Consider the following 21,192-nt stretch of genomic DNA (forward strand, 5'->3'; position numbering starts at 1 on the left):
ATCAGTCAACTCAATTCATGCTCCCGACATCGGCCCACCGACCCGACATTCATGTCGGCACATTCAATTAATTCAATTCACCCACAAGCGCCACAACAATTCAGTCAGGCATATTTATCTCAGTAAATCACTAAATTAGTCACACAATTACCGCCACAATAATTCACAAATTGGGCACCCTCAATCTAATTAGCCCACGCCTAAATTGATTCCTAACCCGATACTAATCACATCCTAAACAAGTCTAAAAATACCCAAAGTACTAGGTAGGGTTTAGGAAGTCACTTACCTAAGTTTGGCTCGGTAAAAGTCGGCTCGGGCCTAAAATGGCCCGAGTGAACAGTGTCTCACTCGGCGCGGGCAAGGGCGCGACGGGCGCGGGGCTCGGCCACGGTGCTCGGCCATGGGCACAGCCCTCGGCCACGGGCACAAGGCCCGGCCACGGGCCGTGCCACGGCACACGCATGGGCACGAGCGCGGGCAACGGGCACGGGCGCGAGCACGGCGACGGGCGCGCGGCTTGGTCGCGTGGGCGACGAGCCGGCCACGGCTTGGGCAAGCCCGGCACTGGCCGGGCCGGGCTGGCTGGCCGGGCCGGGCCGGCCGACCGAGGCGGTGACGCCGGCAGCAGCGACGCGGCGGCGAACTGAGAAAGAGATCAGCTGGGGGGTGAGGGTGAGGGGAGAGAGAGAGAGAGAGATCGGGGCTGAGGGAGAGGGGCGAACCGGCGGCGACGGAGTGGCACGGCGCGGCTGCTGGCGGGGTCGGGTGGCGTCGGGCTGGCCGGCTGGAGCGACGGCGAGCGGCGGCGACGCGGCGGCGAACGGCGGGAAGACAAAGGAGAGAAGAGGAAGTCGGGTGAGGCGGTTGGTGCGGCTAGAGGGGTGCTCGGCGGGACGACAGCGACGCTCAGGCGTCGGGACGGTGCTGGGGAGCTGGCCGGACGACGGCTGGGACTCACCGGACGCGGCGGCAAGCCGAGCTCGCGCGTTCGGGAGAGGAGGAAGGTAGCATCGGGACGAAGCTGCCGAGCGACGCGGCGGCATGGCGAAGGCGCGAGGGAGACGGCGGCGTCGGCGGCTGGTGGAGCGGGGTCGGGCGGAGGGCGACCGAGTGGCGGCTGCGGAGGCGGGGAGGAGCTGCGGTGGACGGGAGTCGGGGGAGGGGAGATTGACCAGGTGACGGGGCGGCCGAGGGAACTGCAAGCGGCTGGTCAGGCGGCGCGGCGCGGCGGTCGAGCTAGCTACGGCGGCGCGCGACGGCCAGGCGAGCTCAGGCGATCGGCGTCGGGCAACAGGGAAAAGGAACAGAAGCGGACGCAGAGGCTGGAACAGAAGCGGCGAGGAAGAAGAAGAAGAGAAAGGAAGAAGAAGAAAGAGAAGAAAAGGAGAAAGTAAGAGAGAGAGTGTGTCAGGGTAGGTCTGCATGGGCGTGGCTGAGGGGAGACGTGCGCGGCCAGAGGAGAAAGAGAGAGAGAGAGAGAGAGAGAGAGAGAGAGAGAGAGAGAGAGAGACGTGCGCGAAGGGACGTTGCACGGGGGTGGGTGGCGCGGCGCAGAGGAGAGAGGAGAGAGAGAGAGAAAGAAAAAGATAATTTTTATCTTCGAGCGCGATCCAACGGACACGGTTTAAACTAAAAATCGATTTAACGGTCGCGATTCAAATATTAAATGCGATCCGATGACCCAAATTCAAAACCGAAAGCGATCTACCGGTCCAAGATAAGCCTCGCATATAAAAAGGGACAAAGGCCGAATTAATTAAATCAAACTATATCGAGGGAGGTCTACTAGTCCAAATTCGCACCCGGTCAAAAACTCCCCTTTTTCCATTATTCCCGACAATCTCAACGCCGGCTACGATAATATTGACACCGTCCAATTTATTTCGTCCCGAAACTCCCGAAAATCGACCGTCAAGTTCGGGTCTAAATAACGGCCAAATTCGATCGAATGCGATTCTAGCGAAATCTCAAGATTTAAAAATAATAACCGGGAGTGATCAGTTCCCGGGCGAGATTTTTACTATAAGCGCACTGACGAAATACCCGTTTTATAAATCCCAAAAATGGGCCAAAATTCGGAATGTCACAATGATAAAATTAGTAAAAGTGCAATAGGTTTATGACTTTTTGGAAAATTTTCCCCCATATCTTACTTTCGAAAATGCAGAGCTTTTCCAATAAAAATTTTCAAAGCCCTTTTCCATCATAACTGTACTTCTGCCCTCCGGGAACCCGGATCCTCAGTAGGTTTAGAGGGGCGCTAGATTTTGTAATAAAAAATAATTATCTGTGTATACTTTAAGAAGTCTTTCATGCATATTTCATTTATGGCCATACACATCTTTGCATATTTTCGACATATTAGGTAGATTATACATCCTTCTCATACATTGCAAAATGGGTCTTAATAAATTCTTTGCATAATTTCGACATATTAAGAAATTCAAGGTTTATCACATCACATTAGCATATACAGTTTTTTTTCATACATAAGCCTCTCAAAATGGGTCTTAAACCCATATATGACTATAACTTTGAAGGGCCTATCTAAATGGGATTTAAAATGTAAAGACTAAAACAAATGAGTCTAAATGGGTTGGGCTTATAACTCATTTCCAACCAATTTCCCTATTTAGCCTTATAATCATATATATATTTTTTAAACGAAATTACATATTTTTTCTTTTTTCTTCTTTTTTTCCTTTCCCTTCTTCTTCGGCCGGTTGCCGGCCACAGGCAAGCCCTCAAGCTCGCCGGCCTCAGACGAGGCTCCAGCTTGGCGAGCTCGAGCCTCACCAGATCGGCGAGGTTCGAGCTTCGCCAATCGCCGGCCACAGTGACGGCCGAAGAAGAAGGGAAAAAAAAAAGAAAAGAGAAAAGAAAAAAAAGAAAAAAAATAAAAAATTCGATTTTTTAAACAAATAAACGAAAAAAAATTATTAAAATGAGTGCACGGAAGAAAATCAACTCAGATTTTCCATATCAAAATGATAGAAATTATTTTTTAATTCATTTTCAGGTTTCAATCAAATATCGGAAAATACTGTTATTTTCTTGAAAATTTTTTAGAAATGTCACATTTTTCGTGAAACAAACAAAACGTCAATTTTTTTTTATAAAAATTATCCACTAGATTTGTATTGCATATAAATGTTTTAACAATATAATTTTTTTTAAAAATCATAAGAAACAAAAGGAAAGAGTAAAGAACACATACTATGAGACTCTATGCACCGTGGTGAAAATTTGTTATATGAGTTTAGTATATACGTATAAAACCATATCTCGGATCGAATTGAAAAATGATATTAACGAATTTTTTTTACCCGAATTTACTCCTGCCCACCCTGTTCACATTATTCACAACGTTGTTTGCATCGAAGGTGTGAGGATATTTCTTGCTCCACATTAACAAATTTGATTAGCTACGCAAGAGATTATCAGATTGTCTTCTTCACACTTACAAGAGACAGTGTTTTGACTTTTTCTCACCTAAACTCCCTCCTACAAACCAAACCTCAATGCATGCTTATATAGCTCAAGAACCACCCTTCTCTCTTCCCTTAATTTGTACCTAAGCCATTTGTTCTGTCATTGAATCATCCGTTGCATTGCAGCGAAGATCGACATGAAGAACCAAAGCAAACCCATCCTCTTTTCTGCTTTTTCCCTCTTCTTTCTTCTTGCGCTGTGGAGCACAGCAACATCATCCATGACCGTAGAAGTTGGTAACGCCCCGCCTTCTCGTTTCATTTCATTTTTTGCTAGACCATACAATGTTATCCAGTATGGATTTATATTTGCTACACAGCCATGTAATACCAGTAGAAGAAAAGGAAAAAGAAAGTTTACATAGACTTATTAGATGCATGACATCTGTCAGTCAAATACAAAAAGATGTTGCAGACGACACACATTGTGAAATCTATACTACTGTGTAGAGCATTGTTTTCTTGTATTTCCCTCAATTTTTGGTCGCAGGAAAAGCGGGCTTCTTATAATGGGAGTTAAAAATATACATATTACCCTCATTTATATTAATTAGTAAAGCTCGCACGTGGGTAATGTCCTTATTTGTAGCCTAGTAATCAGAGGCCTGGAGAGCAAGATCTTTCTTTATACAGTACCAAATGAAAGTCGATGATTGTAATAATTTGTGCGGTGATGTGTATCAACTGTGGTGCGTGAAGAGGATGAGAGAGAGTTCGATTACACAGCCGGGAGCGAGAAGGGACCGATGCACTGGGGGAAGCTGAGGAAAGAGTGGGAAGCGTGCAACAACGGCGAAATGCAGTCGCCAATCGACCTGTCAAGCTGGAGAGTGAAGGTGATTCCCAAGCTGGGGGAGATAGAGAGGAGCTACAAGTCTTCCAATGCGACCCTCAAGAACAGAGGCCACGACATTTCTGTAAGTTTTAGTTACATCACTTCATACTCCTCCTATGTCCAATATATTTATTAGGGTTTGGGGACAATACAGAAAGATGATTTATCAGGAAAAGCAAGACCTTTAATGTGGCTAACGGCCTCTCTCTCTCTCTCTCTCTCTCTCTCTCTCTGTTTACATTGGTTTATGGGGAGTTTCTTTTGTTCAAAGCGCGTTCTGCTTGGCTCTAACCCAACCAAAATAGCCTTTCTTTTATATATAAAACAAATTGAAATTGCTTTTAGATATTATTATTTATAAGCATCTTTCTTTATAAAAAAAATTGGATAATCAATTAAAACCAAAGTTTGATTTCAAATTTAAATGTTAAAGTAAGGTTATGCCGAACTCCTCGAATAAAAGTTCGATTTGATAAGTAGGATTTAGTAAGTAGTGTGCGGATCTTGCAAATTGTAAATGGGTGTTTGTAATTGGAAGTAGTGCTTGTTAAAAAACCCAATGAGGCATTGTCGTGTGTATTTAGTGAAGAAACTTTGTTAAATGTCCCTACATATTATTGTTTTTTTCTATATGTTATTTTGATCCGTGACATCACTTTGACCGCCTAACTTCGTTTAAATCATGATGTAAAGTTTGTTTAAACAACTCTGTAGAAATTATCGAACTTATAAGGTCACATTGTGCCGTTTGGAATGGCTTTTTAATGGCTTTAAGCCTCCCAATTAGGCACATCCGTGTTTCGTGCTAAGACAACAAGAAATAATATTTTAATTTTCAAAAGTTTTGGACTACCTTAAAAGCAATTGTTTATTCGTCTTCGAGGCTTAGATGATTGACGCAAAAAAAAAAGAGGTGGGAAAAGAAAGAGTACCATCTTTAAAAGTTCACAGCAAAATCCAAAAGTCCAATGCCAAAGTAAACACCCATTGAAGATTAGACAACAAATGATGGATTGCCTGTGTGATTGCAGCTTCAATGGGACGTGGGAAGTGTTGGATCAATTAAAATTAATGGCACTGAATATTTTCTCCAACAATGTCACTGGCATTCCCCTTCCGAGCATACCATTAACGGCACAAGGTCTCTCTCTCTCTCTCTCTAAACATCAAACTATTATTCAATTAACATTGTACATGTAGTAATATGAATCTACAAAAATCTCACCGGAGCAACAGTCTAAGTTCATTTTAATACGTGTACTAGATTCACTGCAGATCTCCATCGAGCATCATCGGCATTCGCCATATGGTGTTGTATATTTAACAATTGTTTTTGGTTATGTGTGGTACATACTTTAGGTATGAATTGGAGCTACACATGGTTCATGTAAGCACAGACTCAGACGTTGAGAACAAGATTGCTGTCGTTGGGCTCTTCTACGGGACTGGCCAGCCAGATGCTTTCCTTTCCAAGGTAACTTCTTCATGTGCATCTTGTGTGTCATCGCCTCTTTATGCTCTCATATATCTATGCTCTTCATTATTTTGTTTCACATTATGCTGTTCATGTTAATGAGGATCTTAAGCATATTTGGTTAACTTCTTTAAGAATAAAAATTAGATTTTCCACGCACTGGCTATATATGTCATAAGAAAATTCAATTACTTGAATTTTATGACACGCGGGTGATCCATTGAAAAGTCAGGGCACCAAAGTGAGTACAATTAATCTTGAATCTCGAGTAATGGCCGAGCTACTGCCCACTGTTGGATTTAGCTCAAGCTTCCATATGTCACTTACGATGTCATTTTTTCCGCATATTTCGTATCATAAGTTACTGCTTTCATTAATTTGCGACTAATTATCCCATAGAGATACTTAATTTATTATAGCTAGTTCGCAAAGTCGATTAACAAAAGCGGTGTGCAGTTCGAGGTAATCAATAGCAATAATTGTGCGCTCGCAATTTGGCACTAACACTAGTAAATCAATTTGAGGATCAATTTAGTATACCTAGAATCGCCTATTTCTTAATGTCTTGGTGCAAAATCAGATGCCCCCAATTGTGAGGGATGTGTGTCCAATTGGTGTTTCAGTTAACGGAGAATCTACGGTCCATGGTTGACCAAGAGGGGGAGAGACAGATGGGCATGATTGATCCAACAGAGATCAAGATGGGTGGCAAGAAGTACTTGAGATATATGGGCTCTCTCACTGTCCCTCCTTGCACAGAAGGTGTCATATGGATTATCAACAAGCAGGTAATACAGGCCCAATAACACACTTTTTACCCGTAAATTTATATGTTCTTGCTTGGTCTATATAACCAAGTGTTTAAGCTTAAGTAACCCTTCAATTTGATAATCCAACAGATAGGCACTGTATCAAAGGACCAAATCAAGTTGCTCAGAGAGGCTGTTCATGATGTAAGCACACTAATTACTTGGTTACATGAATCTAGTGATCCATGATGCTCGCCTAACTGTAACTTGCGGCTGTCATAGAAATCGCAAGTCACGGAATCAAGTGAGTAATTAGTAATCATAAGTTATTTAGAAATAATCAATAAAATAAATGGTAACTTGCCTAGTTAATCAGGCCAGGCCGGACATGGCGATGAAGCCTTTTTGGTTAGGCAATGGAGATAGTAAAAATAGTATGACTTCGTTAGAATTGAGCGTCAACTCATGATTTGTGACATCCTGAAAATTGGTCAATGTGGGATTTATAAAATACTGAGTTTTATGAATGTACTCGTAATTAGTTCTCACTCGGAACTGATCATTCCTGGGATACTAACCATTAGGGAAAGGCTAATTAGGGATTTAAATTCGTACGACTAAAAGAAAATTCGATCGTGAATTGACTTTCGACCATAAAATCGCCGAGGTGACATTTTGAGCCACTGTTGGCCGATCCAAGGATAGAAAGGGGTCAGTTCGCCACTGTCAGAGTAGTGGATCGCGGGTGATACCGCCAGACCACGAAATGAATTGACGAATGATCCTGAACCTATACCGAACAATCGTACCCCTCGGATCTAGTGATCAATCCTCACGATTTAAATGACAACCGAAGTCGTCGCGAACCGAATAAAATTTCATGTGACTCGATTTATTATCAGTCGCGAGTCAAATATGCGAATTTCCTCAACGAGCCACCCGTTAGTTTGAGAAACGCTCGAGTTGCGTTTAATAAAATTTAATTATTTAATTGAGCCCAAATCAAACACCGGAAAATTAGGAAGTCATAACGGGGCGTTAGGACGACGTTGCAGCTGGAACGTGCAAATTTGGAATGTCCCGAATCCTTCAGAAAAATTTATTTTCGAGAAGAAATGAAGAAAGTGACCATTTTACCCCTAAGGATTTATAAAGGGTTAGTTATAAAGGGCAAGGGCATTTTGGTCATTTTGCCCTAAATTTTCGATTGGACATTTTTGCCCTTGGATTTTTATGAAATTCCCAAATTGCCCTTGGATATTTTGGGTAAGATTCGATCTCGGCCGTCGGTTTCAAGATAAGATCGAATCTGGGCCGTCGATTTCGTTTGTGAGAGAGGGGCAAGATGGTAATTAGCTAAATTGGGTCAAAATTCACTATTTAGGTCCAATTGACCCTTTCTCTCTCCTCACTCTCTCTCTATCTCTGACTCTCGGATCCACCTCCTTCTCTCCCTCTCGCCGACCGCCCCTCCCCTCGCCGATCGCCGCCGCATCATCACCGCCGTCCGTGCGCCCGCCAGTCACCGTCGCCGTACGCCGGCCGCCGCGTCACCGAGCCGCCCCCGACCCTCACACCGTCCTCTCTCTCTCCCGATTTTCTCTCTCTTGGCCGTGAGCTGGTCGGCCAAGGAAGGCCGCCGCCGCTCGCCGTTCGCCCAAGCCGCCAAGTCGCGCCGCCGTTCGCCGCCGCCCTCGTCCATCGCCGCCGCTTTTTGCTCTAGCCGAGATAGTCTAGGGCTCGGTAAGTCATATCCTAAACCTTAACTAGGATGTCGGGTATCGACGGAAAACTTTTCGGGTGAAATCGGGTTTAATTACGCGTAGAATTATGGGATTTAGGAGCGGAAATATTTGGCGGGCCTTAGGATTAAAATTGGAAGAGTTCGGTGGATTTTTAGAGGTCGATTGTTGGCTGGAATTTGCGGATTTGAGGGCTGTGATGTTTGGTTCGGTATGCAAATTGGGTAATTAGAACCGGCGATTAATGGTGTGAAAATATCGTGAAGAGTCGGAACTGATTTGGCGTAGTTTGGACCTGGAAAAATGCTAATTTGTATGTTAATGGTGTGTTTGTACTATGGCTGAATTGTGGTGATAAAATTGGGTGCGTGGTTGTGTAATTAATTGGTTGAAATATGTATATTGGGTGCACGCTTGGGCCAGACTGAATTAATTATTAAATTGGCCATGCCGAATGCTTAGTGAGCATGAATTGTGTGTGAATTTATGCGTGCACGGGTCGAGTGTGACTGGCCGATTGAGTGGCAAGTAACTGTTGAGTATGCGCATGAGCAAGAAAACGAATGTGGGGTGGCATGTGCGACTGTGAAAATTGTGCCGTCCTGAGGAGTGTACTTCAATGCGGGACGATGCCCGGTATTACCGGAAGACTGCCACCCTGAGGCATGTACTTCAACGCGGGTTGTGCAGTAGGTGGTAGATGTTGAGCCTGAGGCGTGTACTTCAACGCGGGCAAGAAACATGGCCTGAGGCATGTACTGTAACGCGGGCCGTGAAGTGTTGTGATAAGTTTGTCGCAGTGGACCTGAGGCATGTACTGTAACGCGGGCCACTGGCGAGAGTGTGGAAAAGATGTGATTAGACCGGGACGAATGAGCAAGAATAAGAATTAAGCATGCATGTGATTGCATATATTTAGTTGCGACTAACGTGCAGGGTACAAGCAGGATAGGCCCAGGTAAAAATAATTGATGTGCCTGTTATATGATGAATGTGTGTGTGATTGTGTTTGGTGATTATCTGGAGGTACGTGATAGCCTATGTGGGGTTTAGGGGTGTACTTACTGAGATGTAGTCTCACGGTTGTTTCAACCCAACATTTCAGAACCCCGGCAGAATCAATGAATCCCCCGCCGCCACCTGAGCGTTTTGGAGTACCAGTGCACACCGAACTGGAAGTTTTAGAGTTTCCCATGGCTGACAATATGACCTGGATTAAGCATACCACTACAGTTTTTTTAGACGTAGGTGTACCCCTATGGGAAGAGTATAAATATACCGCCTGGTTCTTTAGGGACGGGGTAGACTAGTTTGGACCCATCCGTGGTTTTGATGTCCCTTTTGATTTAGTTGGGGACTAGGACCCGACTGCCGTACCCCCTCCTGACGGCGAATTGACTAGTGCGGAGACCAGTATGGCTCAGTCTGGATTGCATCCAACGCCGGCAGCACAAGGATCTTCAGGGGCTGATCACGAACCTGAGCCCAAGGATCGCAAGCAGAATTTGACCCAATGGACGTAGATCTTGAGCCAATTCCCAAGGAAGAACCAGAGGATGTAAAGCCTGAAGCCGAACCCGAGGACGAGCCTGTCGAACCTGAAGACGAGTCAGAAGGAGAACCTGATTTTATTCTCCCGTTTGAGCAGTGGGCTGACCCCGAATTCGTACCAGAGTATAAGATCAATAGGGAGTCCGACTCAGAAGGGCAAAATGAGATTCCAGCAGAATCTGGTGACATCAATAACCCAATCGAGATTGAGGCTGAGTCGGAATCCTCAGAAGATGAGACTGTTCAAGGAGACCCAGATTCAAAGGACGATGAGTCGGATTCAGAATGGATGCCGAGTAAAGGGCGTAATGGCTAGCTTAGGGGTGGATTTTATACTTTTGGGGGTGTTCCATTTTTTAGAATAGAATGACTAGGTCATCGGTTCTTTTTGATATCGATGTTTCATAGTACGGTGTGCACATGTATATGATGGTTTGTAAAATTGTGAATATTATGGTATAAGTTTGAATGAGAAAAGAATATGTGTATTCTCCCTACTCTCCCCAGAGATGATTGTCAGGGTGAATTGTGGTTTCCACTGTTGAATTAAATCTCTGATGTTTATAAGTGGGGTCGGCGATACACTGGGATATCGCATTATTCGACCAAAGAGGAATGTCGCGATCTCGTTGGGGTTCGGGACGTGACATCCTAGTTGAATTGGTATCAGAGCGAGGACAGCTCGATCTAGACTGGTCGAAGTTTGGAGTAATAAGGAATAGAGATTTTGGGGTAGAAAATTTGGGAGACTTTAGTGAGCTATAGGGTGGAATAAGCTATACGTGCCTCCATATTGTTTGTTGTGATTGATTGAGTTAGTTGTTTGTTGCGATGACTGAATGCAGGTGCGTCTGGACCTGAGGTAAGTGTTCAGACCCTATTGATTGTGACCTTGTGTTTGTAGTAATGGATTGCCTGCTGGGTGAATTCTTGTGTTAATTCACTGTCTAGGACTAGACTGATCTAGTTGGCCTAGATTACTAATTCCTGAGTGGAATTATAGCAGGTAGGAGAGTGGTAGAACTGATACAATGAGCAACGAAGAAAGAGGTGTAGGAAGAGTCCCAAGAAGGGGCGTAGGAAGAGGATCGAGAGGTAGAGGTCGTGCTCGAGCTAGAGCTGTAGAGGACCTCGGAGTGGGTGCTGTAGCGATAGAAAACCCTGGAATTAATGCTGGAGCTGCAGTGGACCCCAGAGTTGATGTTAGGCCTGCAGAGAATCCTAGAATGGAAGCGGTCATGAGGACCCTAGAGCAGATTGGTAATATAATAGGACAGCAGACTCAGGAAAGAGCTGCTACAATTGCCCAAGCTGCCGAGGCCGCTGCTGCCGTTAATAATAATGAGAATCAAGGGCAGGGGCAAGGGGTTGTGAATAGGCCAATGCACCAATTGGTAGAGCAATTTATGAAGTTAAAACCGCTTAAATTTTCTGGGAAAGGTGACCCTGAGGCTGCACCTCGATGGGTAGAGGAATTTGAGAAAGCTTTTGAAGTATTAGAGTGCACTGATAATGAGAAAGTAACCCTAGCAGTATACCAGTTGCAGGATAACGCGAATGATTGGTGGAAGGCCACCAGAGATAGAATATTTTCGGAAGGTACTGCCCGGACTTGGACTGCTTTTACTAAAAGTTTTTATGAGAAGTATTACTCGGCTAGCGCCAGGGAAAGGAAGTTAGCCGAATTTATGAAACTCCGCCAAGGCCTGATGACGGTAGATCAATACGAGGCAAAATTTGCGAGATTGTCTAAGTTTGCGCCGAGAATGGTAGAACATCCCGATGATAGGCGCGAAGATTTCGGGACGGATTGAAGGCTGATATTCGCAGCCAGTTGTTACTGGTAAATCTGAGGACGTACGAGGAAATATTTGATAGAGCTCAAGTTCTAAAGCGAGATCAGGTGGAAAGGGCTGCTACTTCTGGATCAAGGTTTGTCCAGGGTAGGGATAATCGTAATCCTGGGAAGAGACCAATGTTGGATAATAGGCGTTTTACTCCTTCCGTTAGAAGAAATATTGGGAAGCCAGCCCGGAATCAGAATGGTCCCTGTAGAATATGTGGAGGTAGGCACGGAAATGGACCTTGTCCAACCCGGGGCGGAGCGTGTTTTGGATGTGGAGGATTTGGTCACCACATAAGGACTTGCCCCAATCCCAGACAGAACAGGCCGCCTGCGTTGCCGCCACCTCGAATCGGGAATCAGACTGGAGCGGCTCAGACAGCAAACCAGAATAGGCCTCAAGCGCAAGGATGAGTATATGCTATGGCCAGAAGAGAGGCTGAGAACGCACTAGGGGTTGTCACAGGTACGATTTCTCTGTGCAACCATGCTGCGTATGCTTTATTTGACCATGGGGCGTCACATTCTTTCATATCGAATCAGTTTGTTGAGTTAATTGGATTGGAACCGCAATTGCTTGATGTGATGTTATGTGTGACAACTCCCTTAAATGATAAAATGCTGGTCTCATTGGGGTGTACAAATTGTAAGATCGTGATTGGGGATAGGGAGGAGAAGATTGATTTAGCGGTTCTAGACATGTACGATTTTGATGTGATAGTGGGTATGGACTGGCTGTCTAAGCAGAGGGCCGTAATGGATGGCAATAGCAGGGTGATCCAATTTAATCCCGTTGGACATCCAGAATTTAAATTTGTGGGAAGTTGAGGAGGACCCTCGATTCCGTGGATTTCGTCACTAGAAATGACGAAGTTGCTGAGTGAAGGTTGTCAAGGATTCCTAGCGGCAGTAGTTGATTCAACGGCTAAGGAGCCGAGGCTTGAGGATATAGCTGTGGTGTGTGAGTATCCCAATGTGTTCCCTCAGGAATTGCCGGGACTGCCACCAGTAAGAGAGGTAGAATTTGTAATCGAGTTGGCACCTGAAACCGAATCGATCTCTAAAGCACCTTATAGAATGTCATTGTCGGAATTGAAAGGGCTAAAGGTGCAAATGCAAGAGTTGTTAGACAAGGGATTTATTCGTCCCAATGCGTCTCCGTGGGGAGCGCCAGTTTTATTCGTAAGAAAGAAAGATGGCTCGTTGAGGTTGTTGCTCGTAAAATTCTGCACGTGTCAACGAACGTGTTGAACAAGTAATATAATGATGAGAAGAGTATCGTCCCACAGAGATTGATGATAATAAACAAATTAAATATTAAAAATGGACTAATTCTAAAATTTATCTAACTGATCAAAATATAATTGAGAACAAATAAAAATTGACAATTTTTAAAAACGAAATTTTTTAAACTAAAGGCAGATAATCAATCAGGTAAAATATGTTAGAGCATCCAATTTCACCATAACCACTAGATATGAATTTCGGATCATTATGCATACAAGAACAATATCAAACATGTGATAGCGGAATTTCCTAGTCTATTTACTATCCTATCTCTAGGTATAGCAAACCTACTCAGTTTATCAATTCACTATATTTCTATGTGAATTTAAATAAACATAAGCGCATTAAAATCTGTGAATATTCCCGGTTTACAATGAATCTTTTGGACCACCTTATCACCGAAAGCTACACAAATAACATGGTATATTTCTATCCACATTTAATGCATGGTTATATATTATAAGGAGCAATTGCATATTATTACTTCTCAGTCTCAAACATGCACATCGGATCATTCAAGTAGTGGCCAATCACCTAAACGCATTAAGCACAATAATATATAACTCACATGAATGAAATTACTTGCAAAGCATAAAAAGCATGAAATTCATATCATCATGGTTAGGCTACATCGTAGCTCTAACAAAGAAAATTAGAACATAATAGAAGAAAAAACGAAAATATAAATTAAACCAAACATCTTGAATCAAAGAACAAGAATTCTGTCACCACTTTTGTCTTCTCTTCAAAATACTTGAAAAACTCTCAGAACACTAAAAACAAAAACGATCTAAAAAAACTCCATGTTCCCCCAAGTTATCATATTTATATGATAACATCCAAGACTCCTCTCACAAGGCAATGGCTTCTTTTTCGTATAAAATTAGGGAATAAATCGCAGAATTCCCAATGTGATATCCACCTTCTAACTCTTCTCTGGGTTGCATATTCCTTTCCTTCTTTTTGCCATATTTTCCTTATTTTCTCCATATCTCAATATTCTGCATAAACAAGGAAAAATTAAGTAAATAAAAGGAAATCCAAATATATTCTAACAAATATTGCATTATTTATTGCCTAGAATAGATAAAATAACTCTATTTTTATAGAGTTATCAAACCCCCAAACTTAACATTTTGCTAGTCCTCGAGCAAAAGCAAGATATAAGACATACTTAAGCTAACAACCCCCTCCATGACTTCCTTCCATAATTGCTCGAAATCACAATTCAAAGACAAACAAAAATTTCATCCAAACATTGAAATAGATTCATAAGTTAAAACCAATTCTAACTATGTGATCCAAGTGTGTATGTGAGTCCTCATCTTTTCGAATTATATGCAATCCAGATAAGTTCACATTGGTATGCAACCTCTCAAAAACTCTTTATAATTATAACCAAATCTCATAGGTTTGCTTTTCATTCCTCTCTCCACTAATGCAAGCTAATCATCCAACCAAAAATCAATAGGACTTTCCTCAGGTTGTAATGTAAGGCTGGGCTAACGGTGAGATAATGGTAAATTTAAGCTCAAATCACCCATGAACACATTGATTTCTAGGATCTAATTGGAGCATATGCCACTATCCCCAATTTCACATCTTCAAAATAATCTTTCTGCCACCACGTACCATCATGCTTTCTCCTTTTTTTTTTGTTTTTTTTTTCTCTCTTTTTTTTTCATTGCTTTATGGTGGAGTTCCTCCCTAAGTCCCTCCTAATATAACGTGAACATTCCCAACCCATTGAGTATCCGAAAGGCTCACTCAATTGAAAGTTGGATAGGGAACCATAAAAGCAATTTTTTTTCAAACAACCATAGCAATCAAATTATTTCCATGCTCCACCCTTCCTCCCAAATAAACTTTTATCCTAAAAAATTAACATGTTCATGGGGCGTGGGACAATGATATAATTTGGCAAAAGGTAAGCTAAAAAAATGCGGGTGCCAATAAAAGATTGGATAATAATTAAGGCTCAACGGGGGTGACTATGGATAAATAAACAGGGTTGGCTTGAAAGGCTCAATCGATCCAAAAATTGCCTAAATCATTTTCTCAGTTAGATGTAGCCTAGGATTTCGCCTCAAGAGAAAATCAAACAAATTCTAAGATTTGGGTGAGATCTAAGAAAAGCACATACTTCACGTGAATGTTCTCTAGATGTACACACTACTCAAAAATTAAGGACTTCTAGTGCTCAGTAAGTGGATCGACATCATCAGAATCAAAATTAACTCACATATCATTCGCAAGTTTGAACAAAATTTAAATTTTCCTAAGAATCGCAAAAATTCACAACAAGGAATGCAAAAAAAAAAAAAACAAATTCAGATTTAGCAAAAAAAATTTTGAGCAAAAATTTTGTCTCCCCCCAAACTTGAATGAAGCATTGTCCTCAATGTGAAATACAAAAGAAACAAAAGAAAAATAGGAACAAGAAAACTCCCCTTGCTGTCGGATGTGTCTATGGATGGTCTTGATGACTAAACTCCAAAAAGGTGATCCTTCAAAAAAGAAAATTAACCTGGATAAAAAAAAATTAAACATGTTTTTTTTTTTTGAAAAAAAATGAACGTAAAAATTAATGAAGAAACATAATAAAAATGCTTGGGTTGCCTCCCAAGAAGCGCTTGCTTTATAGTTTTCAGCCAAACTATCTCAGATGTCGTTATTCTGGAGGATGAAGTTCAATAGTGGTCTTCTGCTTGTTGTACCCACCTTTGAAGTAGGGCTTCAAACATTGACCGTTCACCTTAAATGTGCCTTCGGTGTCATGTGCAACTTCAACTGCTCCGTATGGAAATACCTGTGTGACTGTATAAGGACCAGACCATCGAGAACGTAACTTTCCTGGAAAAAGTTTAAGACGAGAGTTATAAAGTAAAACTTTTGGCCAATTTCGAACTCTCTTCTGAATATGTGTTTATCATGCCATCTTTTGGTACGCTCCTTGTACATCTTAGCATTTTCATAGGCCTCATTGCGAAATTCCTCCAATTCATTTAGTTGCAACAATCTTCTTTCACCTGCAGACTGCATGTCAAAATTCAGAAATTTCAATGCCTAATATCCTTTGTGCTCTAATTCCACCGGTAGATGACAAGCCTTCCCAAACACTAGCCTAAAAGGAGACATCCCAATTGGGGTTTTGAATGCTGTCCTATAGGCCCAAAGTGCATCATCAAGTTTCATTGACCAATCTTTCCTAGAGGCATTCACTGTTTTTTCTAAAATTCTCTTGATTTCCCTATTTGAAACCTCTACTTGACCACTAGTCTGAGGATGATAAGGGGTTGCAACCTTATGTGTGACTCCATACTTACTCAAAAGTGCTTCAAACTGTTTGTTGCAAAAGTGTGTCCCCTTATCACTTATGATTGCCCTAGGAGTGCCAAATCGCGTAAAAATATTTTTCTTCAAGAATTTGACAACAGCCTTAGCATCATTTTTTGGCAATGCTACAGCTTCTACCCACTTAGACACATACTCCACAGCCACTAAAATGTATAAATTACGATAAGAAGATGTAAAGGGTCCCATGAAATCAATACCCCAAACATCAAATAATTCACACATAATAATGTTGTTTAAAGGCATCTCATTTTTTCTAGAAATATTTCCAGTTCTCTGACACCGGTCACATGAAGCTACAAAGGAGTAAGCATCTTTAAAAAGTGTGGGCCAATAAAATCCAGATTGTAAAACCTTAGCTGCAGTCTTGGAGGCACCGAAGTGACCACCTGCTTGTCCATCATGGCAATGAAAAAGAATGTTAGGTATTTCTTCATTGGGAACACATCGCCTAATAACTTGATCAGCACATACCTTAAACAAGAAAGGATCCTCCCAAAAATAGTGTTTAACATCAGAAAAGAATTTCTTCCTTTGTTGATAAGTCAATTCAGAAGGGAGAACCTTACTTATCAAGAAATTAACATAATCAGCATACCAAGGGGTTTCGGTTTTGACAGAGAAAAGTGCCTCATCAGGAAATTCATCTAGGATTGGTCTTTCTTCCACAGGGGCATTCGGCAATCTAGAGAGATGGTCGGCCACTAAGTTTTCTTTCCCTTTCAAGTCAAACTCTTGCAGCAGTAAGATCCACCTAATCAACCTAGGTTTTGAATCTTTCTTTTCAAGAAAATACTTAAGAGCAGAGTGGTCAGTGTAAACAATGACTTTGGAACCAATCAAATAAGAGCGAAATTTATCAAAAGCAAACACTACCGCCAAAACCTCCTTTTCAGTTGTGGCATAATTCAATTGAGCTCCAGACATGGTGCGGCTTGCATAGTATATGGTTCGAAAAATTCCATCCTTTCTTTGTCCAAGTACGGCCCCAACAGCCGAGTCACTAGCGTCATACATCAACTCGAAAGGCAAATCCCAAGTAGGCGCAGTCATGATAAGGGCCGAAATTAACTTCTCCTTCAATGTGTTGAATGCCTGCAAACAATCATTAGAGAAGTCAAATTTAGAATCTTTTTCCAACAATTTAGAAAGGGGTCTAGCAATCTTAGAAAAATCTTTAATGAAACGCCTATAAAATCCTGCATGTCCTAAAAATCCTCGAACAAGCTTCACAGAGGTAGGAGGCGGCAGTTTTGAAATAACTTCAATCTTAGCTCGGTCCACCTCAATTCCTCTTATAGAGATCTTATGGCCTAGCACAATCCATTCCTGCACCATAAAGTGACACTTCTCCCAATTCAAGACAAGGTTAGTCTCCTCACATCCTTGTAACACCAAAGCTAAATTATTCAAGCATGAATCAAAAGATGAGCCAAAAACAGAAAAATCATCCATAAATATCTCATTATATTTTTCCATCATGTCAGAAAAAATAGCCATCATGCATCTTTGAAAAGTAGCAGGCGCATTACAAAGACCAAAAGGCATCCTCCTATAGGCAAAAGTGCCATAGGGACAAGTAAAAGTAGTTTTTTCTTGATCCTCAGGTGCAATAGGGATTTGATTATAACCAGAATATCCATCTAAAAAGCAGTAAAACTCATGCCTTGCAAGTCTCTCCAATAATTGATCAATAAAAGGCAAAGGAAAGTGATCTTTACGGGTGGCATCATTCAATTTTCTATAATCCATGCAAACACGCCATCCAGTAACTGTTCTAGTAGGAATCAATTCATTATCATCATTAGGTTGAATAGTCATACCTCCTTTTTTTGGAACAACTTGCACAGGACTTACCCAAGCACTGTCAGAAATAGGATAGATGATCCCTGCATCAAGTAGCTTAATTACCTCAGCCTTCACCACCTCCTGCATTTTTGGATTGAGCCTCCTTTGGGGTTGGATGATCGGTTTGAATTGCTCTTCCATCAATATTTTATGCATGCATATCGAGGGGCTTATTCCTTTAATATCTGCAATGGTCCATCCTATTGCTCCTTTATGATCTCTCAGGACTCGGAATAACTTTTCCTCCATCACACCTGTCAAAGAAGAAGAAATAATTACTGGAAGAGAGGACACTCCATCAAGAAAAGCATATTTAAGATGAGATGGTAAAGATTTGAGTTCTAGAATTGGTGGTTCTTCAATAAAGGGTTTCGGTTTCTTCAAATTTGATCCCAATTCTTCGAATTTCGGTGGTCTAAATCGCGGAAGAGGTGGATTTGCTTCCAAAAATTTCGTGTACTACTTGACCTCTATAGCTTTGGCTTCTTCTTTGCTTGGCCAAACCAAGCATACCTCCAACGAGTCTTCAATTGTGGCTTTACTAAAAATTGATTCCACAAGCCTATCAACTGCATCGACTCTCAAACATTCATTCGGCTCAGCAGGATATTTCATGGCTTTGAACACATCAAAGGTGACTCGGTCATCTTGAACTCTAAGAATTAATTTTCCTTGTTGCACATCAATTAGAGCTCTCCCTGTTGCTAGAAAAGGTCGGCCTAGGATGATCGGGACCTCGAAATCCTCCTCCATCTCTAAGACAATGAAATCTGTAGGAAAAATAAACTTGTCAACCTTAACTAGAACATCCTCCACTATGCCTCTTGGGTATTTGATCGATCGATTGGCTAACTGAAGAGATACGGTGGTAGCTTTTGCTTCCCCCAAACCTAATTTCCTAAAAACAGAATAAGGCATTAGATTAATACTTGCACCTAAATCACATAATGCCTTATCAAAATAAGAATTACCAATAGTACAAGGAATAGTAAAACTCCCTGGATCTTTCAACTTTGGTGGTAACTTATTCTGCAAAATAGCTGAACATTCCTCATTAAGCTTCACAGTCTCATAATCTTCCAATTTCCGTTTGTTTGCCAAAATTTCCTTCAAAAATTTCGCATAACTAGGCATCTGCAAAAGGAATATTAATGTGTAATTTCTTAAAAACATCAAGGAATTTAGAGAACTGCTTATCTTTTTTGTGTTGCTGAAGTCTTTCCGGGTATGGAACTGACGGCACATATGGCTTTGGATTGTCCGGAAATAACTTGCTTCGAGGTGGATCAGCTTTGGAGGGTTCAATTTCGGGTGTGTCGGCTCCGGGTGGTTCGATTTCTTTCTTCTTTCTTGCTGCTTCATTAGACAAATTTCTGCTAACTTCTTTTCCACTCCTCAAGGTGATTGCTTTTGCATTCTCAACTGGATTCTTCTCAGTGTTGCTCGGAAGGGTACCATACGGTCTTTCAGACAAATGGTTAGCTAACTGGCCAACCTGCTTCTCCAGATTTCGAATGGATGCCTCCTGATTTTGGAACCTCACATCAGCACTTTTAATGAAGTCTTGAGTTGTTTGAGCTAGCTTAGTAACTATCTCCTCAAGGTGATTGTGTTGTTTCTCCTCAGGCGGCTTAAATGATGGTGGTGGTGGTCTCGGCCCTTACTGATTTTGGTTGCTCCAGGAAAAATTCGGGTGGTTTCGCCTTCCAGGATTATAGGTGTTTGAATATGGATTGTTCTGGGGAGGCCTGCTAAAATTTCCAACAAAGTTAGTATTTTCAGGAGGATGTGTGAAAGGATTACCTACCTGACATTCGGTGCTAGCATGGCTTCCATTGCAAAATTCACAAGTCGGGCCTTGAATCTTCAACACTGAGTCGATCTTTTTGTTTAAAGCAGCAAACTCTGTGGCAATGGTAGTATTGACACCGACTTCATGAATTCCACTCGACTTTCTAGCAGATAGCCTCTCAATCGGCCATTGGTAGCTATTAGCCGCCATCTCCTCCAAAAGATCAAAGGCTTCCTTAGGCGATTTATTGTTCAACGTCCCTCCAGCTGCGGCATCAATGGTAGACCTCAAATTTGGCATCACTCCATTATAGAATGTATGCACTTGCATCCAAACTGGTAGGCCATGATGCGGACAACGCCTTAGTAGTTCTTTAAACCTCTCCCAAGCTTCGTACAGAGATTCACCATCTATCTGTACAAAAGAAGTAATATCGTTACGCATATTGGCAGACTTAGCAGGAGGAAAGTACTTACTTAGGAATTTTTGAGCCATGTCATTCCAAGTCGTGATAGATCCTGCAGGAAGAGAAGTTAACCACGTCTTAGCTTTATCACGCAAGGAAAAAGGGAATAATCTCAATCTAATGGCATCATCAGTAACGCCATTATATTTTATAGTGTCACAAATTTCAAGAAAAGCATCTAAATGGATCTTAGGATCATCATTCGGCAATCCATTGAATTGGACTGCGTTTTGAAGCATCTGAATTAGGGAAGGCTTAATTTCGAAATTGTTAGCTTGTATGGTTGGCCTCCTAATGCTTGATGTTGATCCTTGGACCGTAGGTGCAGCATAATCCTTCAAAGTCCTTCTTGGATTTTCTTCTCCCTGTTGGTTTTCAGCCATGGTGTTGTTGTTTTGCTCTCGTCGTCGCCTTAGAAAAGTGCGCTCAATTTCAGGATCAAACTTCTCAAGTTCTCCCTATTGGCTTCGAGTCATGCAATATTCCACCCAATTCTTGTACAGAGTCGAATTCCTCTTTCTTCTTTTTTTTTTTTTGTAAAATCAAACTAATAAATTAAAATAAAAAAAATAAAAAAATAATGTTAGACTAAACCAAGAATTGCTCGGTATTAATAGTAATTGATAATTATCAAATCAATCCCCGGCAACGGCGCCAAAAACTTGTTCGTAAAATTCTGCACGTGTCAACGAACGTGTTGAACAAGTAATATAATGATGAGAAGAGTATCGTCCCACATAGATTGATGATAATAAAC

General features: G+C 41.9%; 2 protein-coding genes and 1 non-coding gene across 3 annotated transcripts; all 3 read left to right on the top strand.

The window, feature by feature from the left end:
* The first annotated feature begins 3,616 nt into the window (after positions 1–3,616).
* Positions 3,617–6,455, top strand: LOC115666401 (alpha carbonic anhydrase 7-like). Its single transcript, XM_056316399.1, has 5 exons — positions 3,617–3,731; positions 4,194–4,411; positions 5,361–5,470; positions 5,689–5,803; positions 6,384–6,455. Exons 1-5 carry the CDS (start codon positions 3,632–3,634, stop codon positions 6,453–6,455), a joined length of 615 nt encoding a protein of 204 aa, XP_056172374.1. The 5' UTR covers positions 3,617–3,631.
* Positions 6,456–10,876: 4,421 nt separating this feature from the next.
* Positions 10,877–11,659, top strand: LOC115667351 (uncharacterized). Its single transcript, XM_056316400.1, has 2 exons — positions 10,877–11,105; positions 11,286–11,659. Exons 1-2 carry the CDS (start codon positions 10,877–10,879, stop codon positions 11,657–11,659), a joined length of 603 nt encoding a protein of 200 aa, XP_056172375.1.
* An 8,650-nt stretch (positions 11,660–20,309) lies between these two features.
* Positions 20,310–20,413, top strand: LOC115666132 (small nucleolar RNA R71). The gene has a single exon (XR_004003848.1). It is a non-coding gene; the product is annotated as a small nucleolar RNA R71 (small nucleolar RNA).
* The last annotated feature ends 779 nt before the right edge of the window (positions 20,414–21,192 follow it).

The sequence above is a fragment of the Syzygium oleosum genome, unplaced genomic scaffold, assembly GCF_021117445.2.
Source record: "Syzygium oleosum isolate NSW1041296 unplaced genomic scaffold, Sole_v2.1 Sole_v2.12, whole genome shotgun sequence".
NCBI lineage: Eukaryota > Viridiplantae > Streptophyta > Magnoliopsida > Myrtales > Myrtaceae > Syzygium > Syzygium oleosum.

What these genes read in the sequence shown, in the direction of transcription:
- LOC115666401 (XM_056316399.1), top strand. Translation starts at nt 3,632, where the DNA reads ATGAAGAACCAAAGCAAACCCATCCTCTTTTCTGCTTTTTCCCTCTTC. An exon ending in ACAGAGGCCACGACATTTCT is followed by an intron (nt 4,412 to 5,360) that starts GTAAGTTTTAGT and finishes GTGTGATTGCAG; the next exon opens with CTTCAATGGGACGTGGGAAG. An exon ending in CAGATGCTTTCCTTTCCAAG is followed by an intron (nt 5,804 to 6,383) that starts GTAACTTCTTCA and finishes GTGCAAAATCAG; the next exon opens with ATGCCCCCAATTGTGAGGGA.
- LOC115667351 (XM_056316400.1), top strand. Translation starts at nt 10,877, where the DNA reads ATGAGCAACGAAGAAAGAGGTGTAGGAAGAGTCCCAAGAAGGGGCGTA. An exon ending in GAGGACCCTAGAGCAGATTG is followed by an intron (nt 11,106 to 11,285) that starts GTAATATAATAG and finishes TTTCTGGGAAAG; the next exon opens with GTGACCCTGAGGCTGCACCT.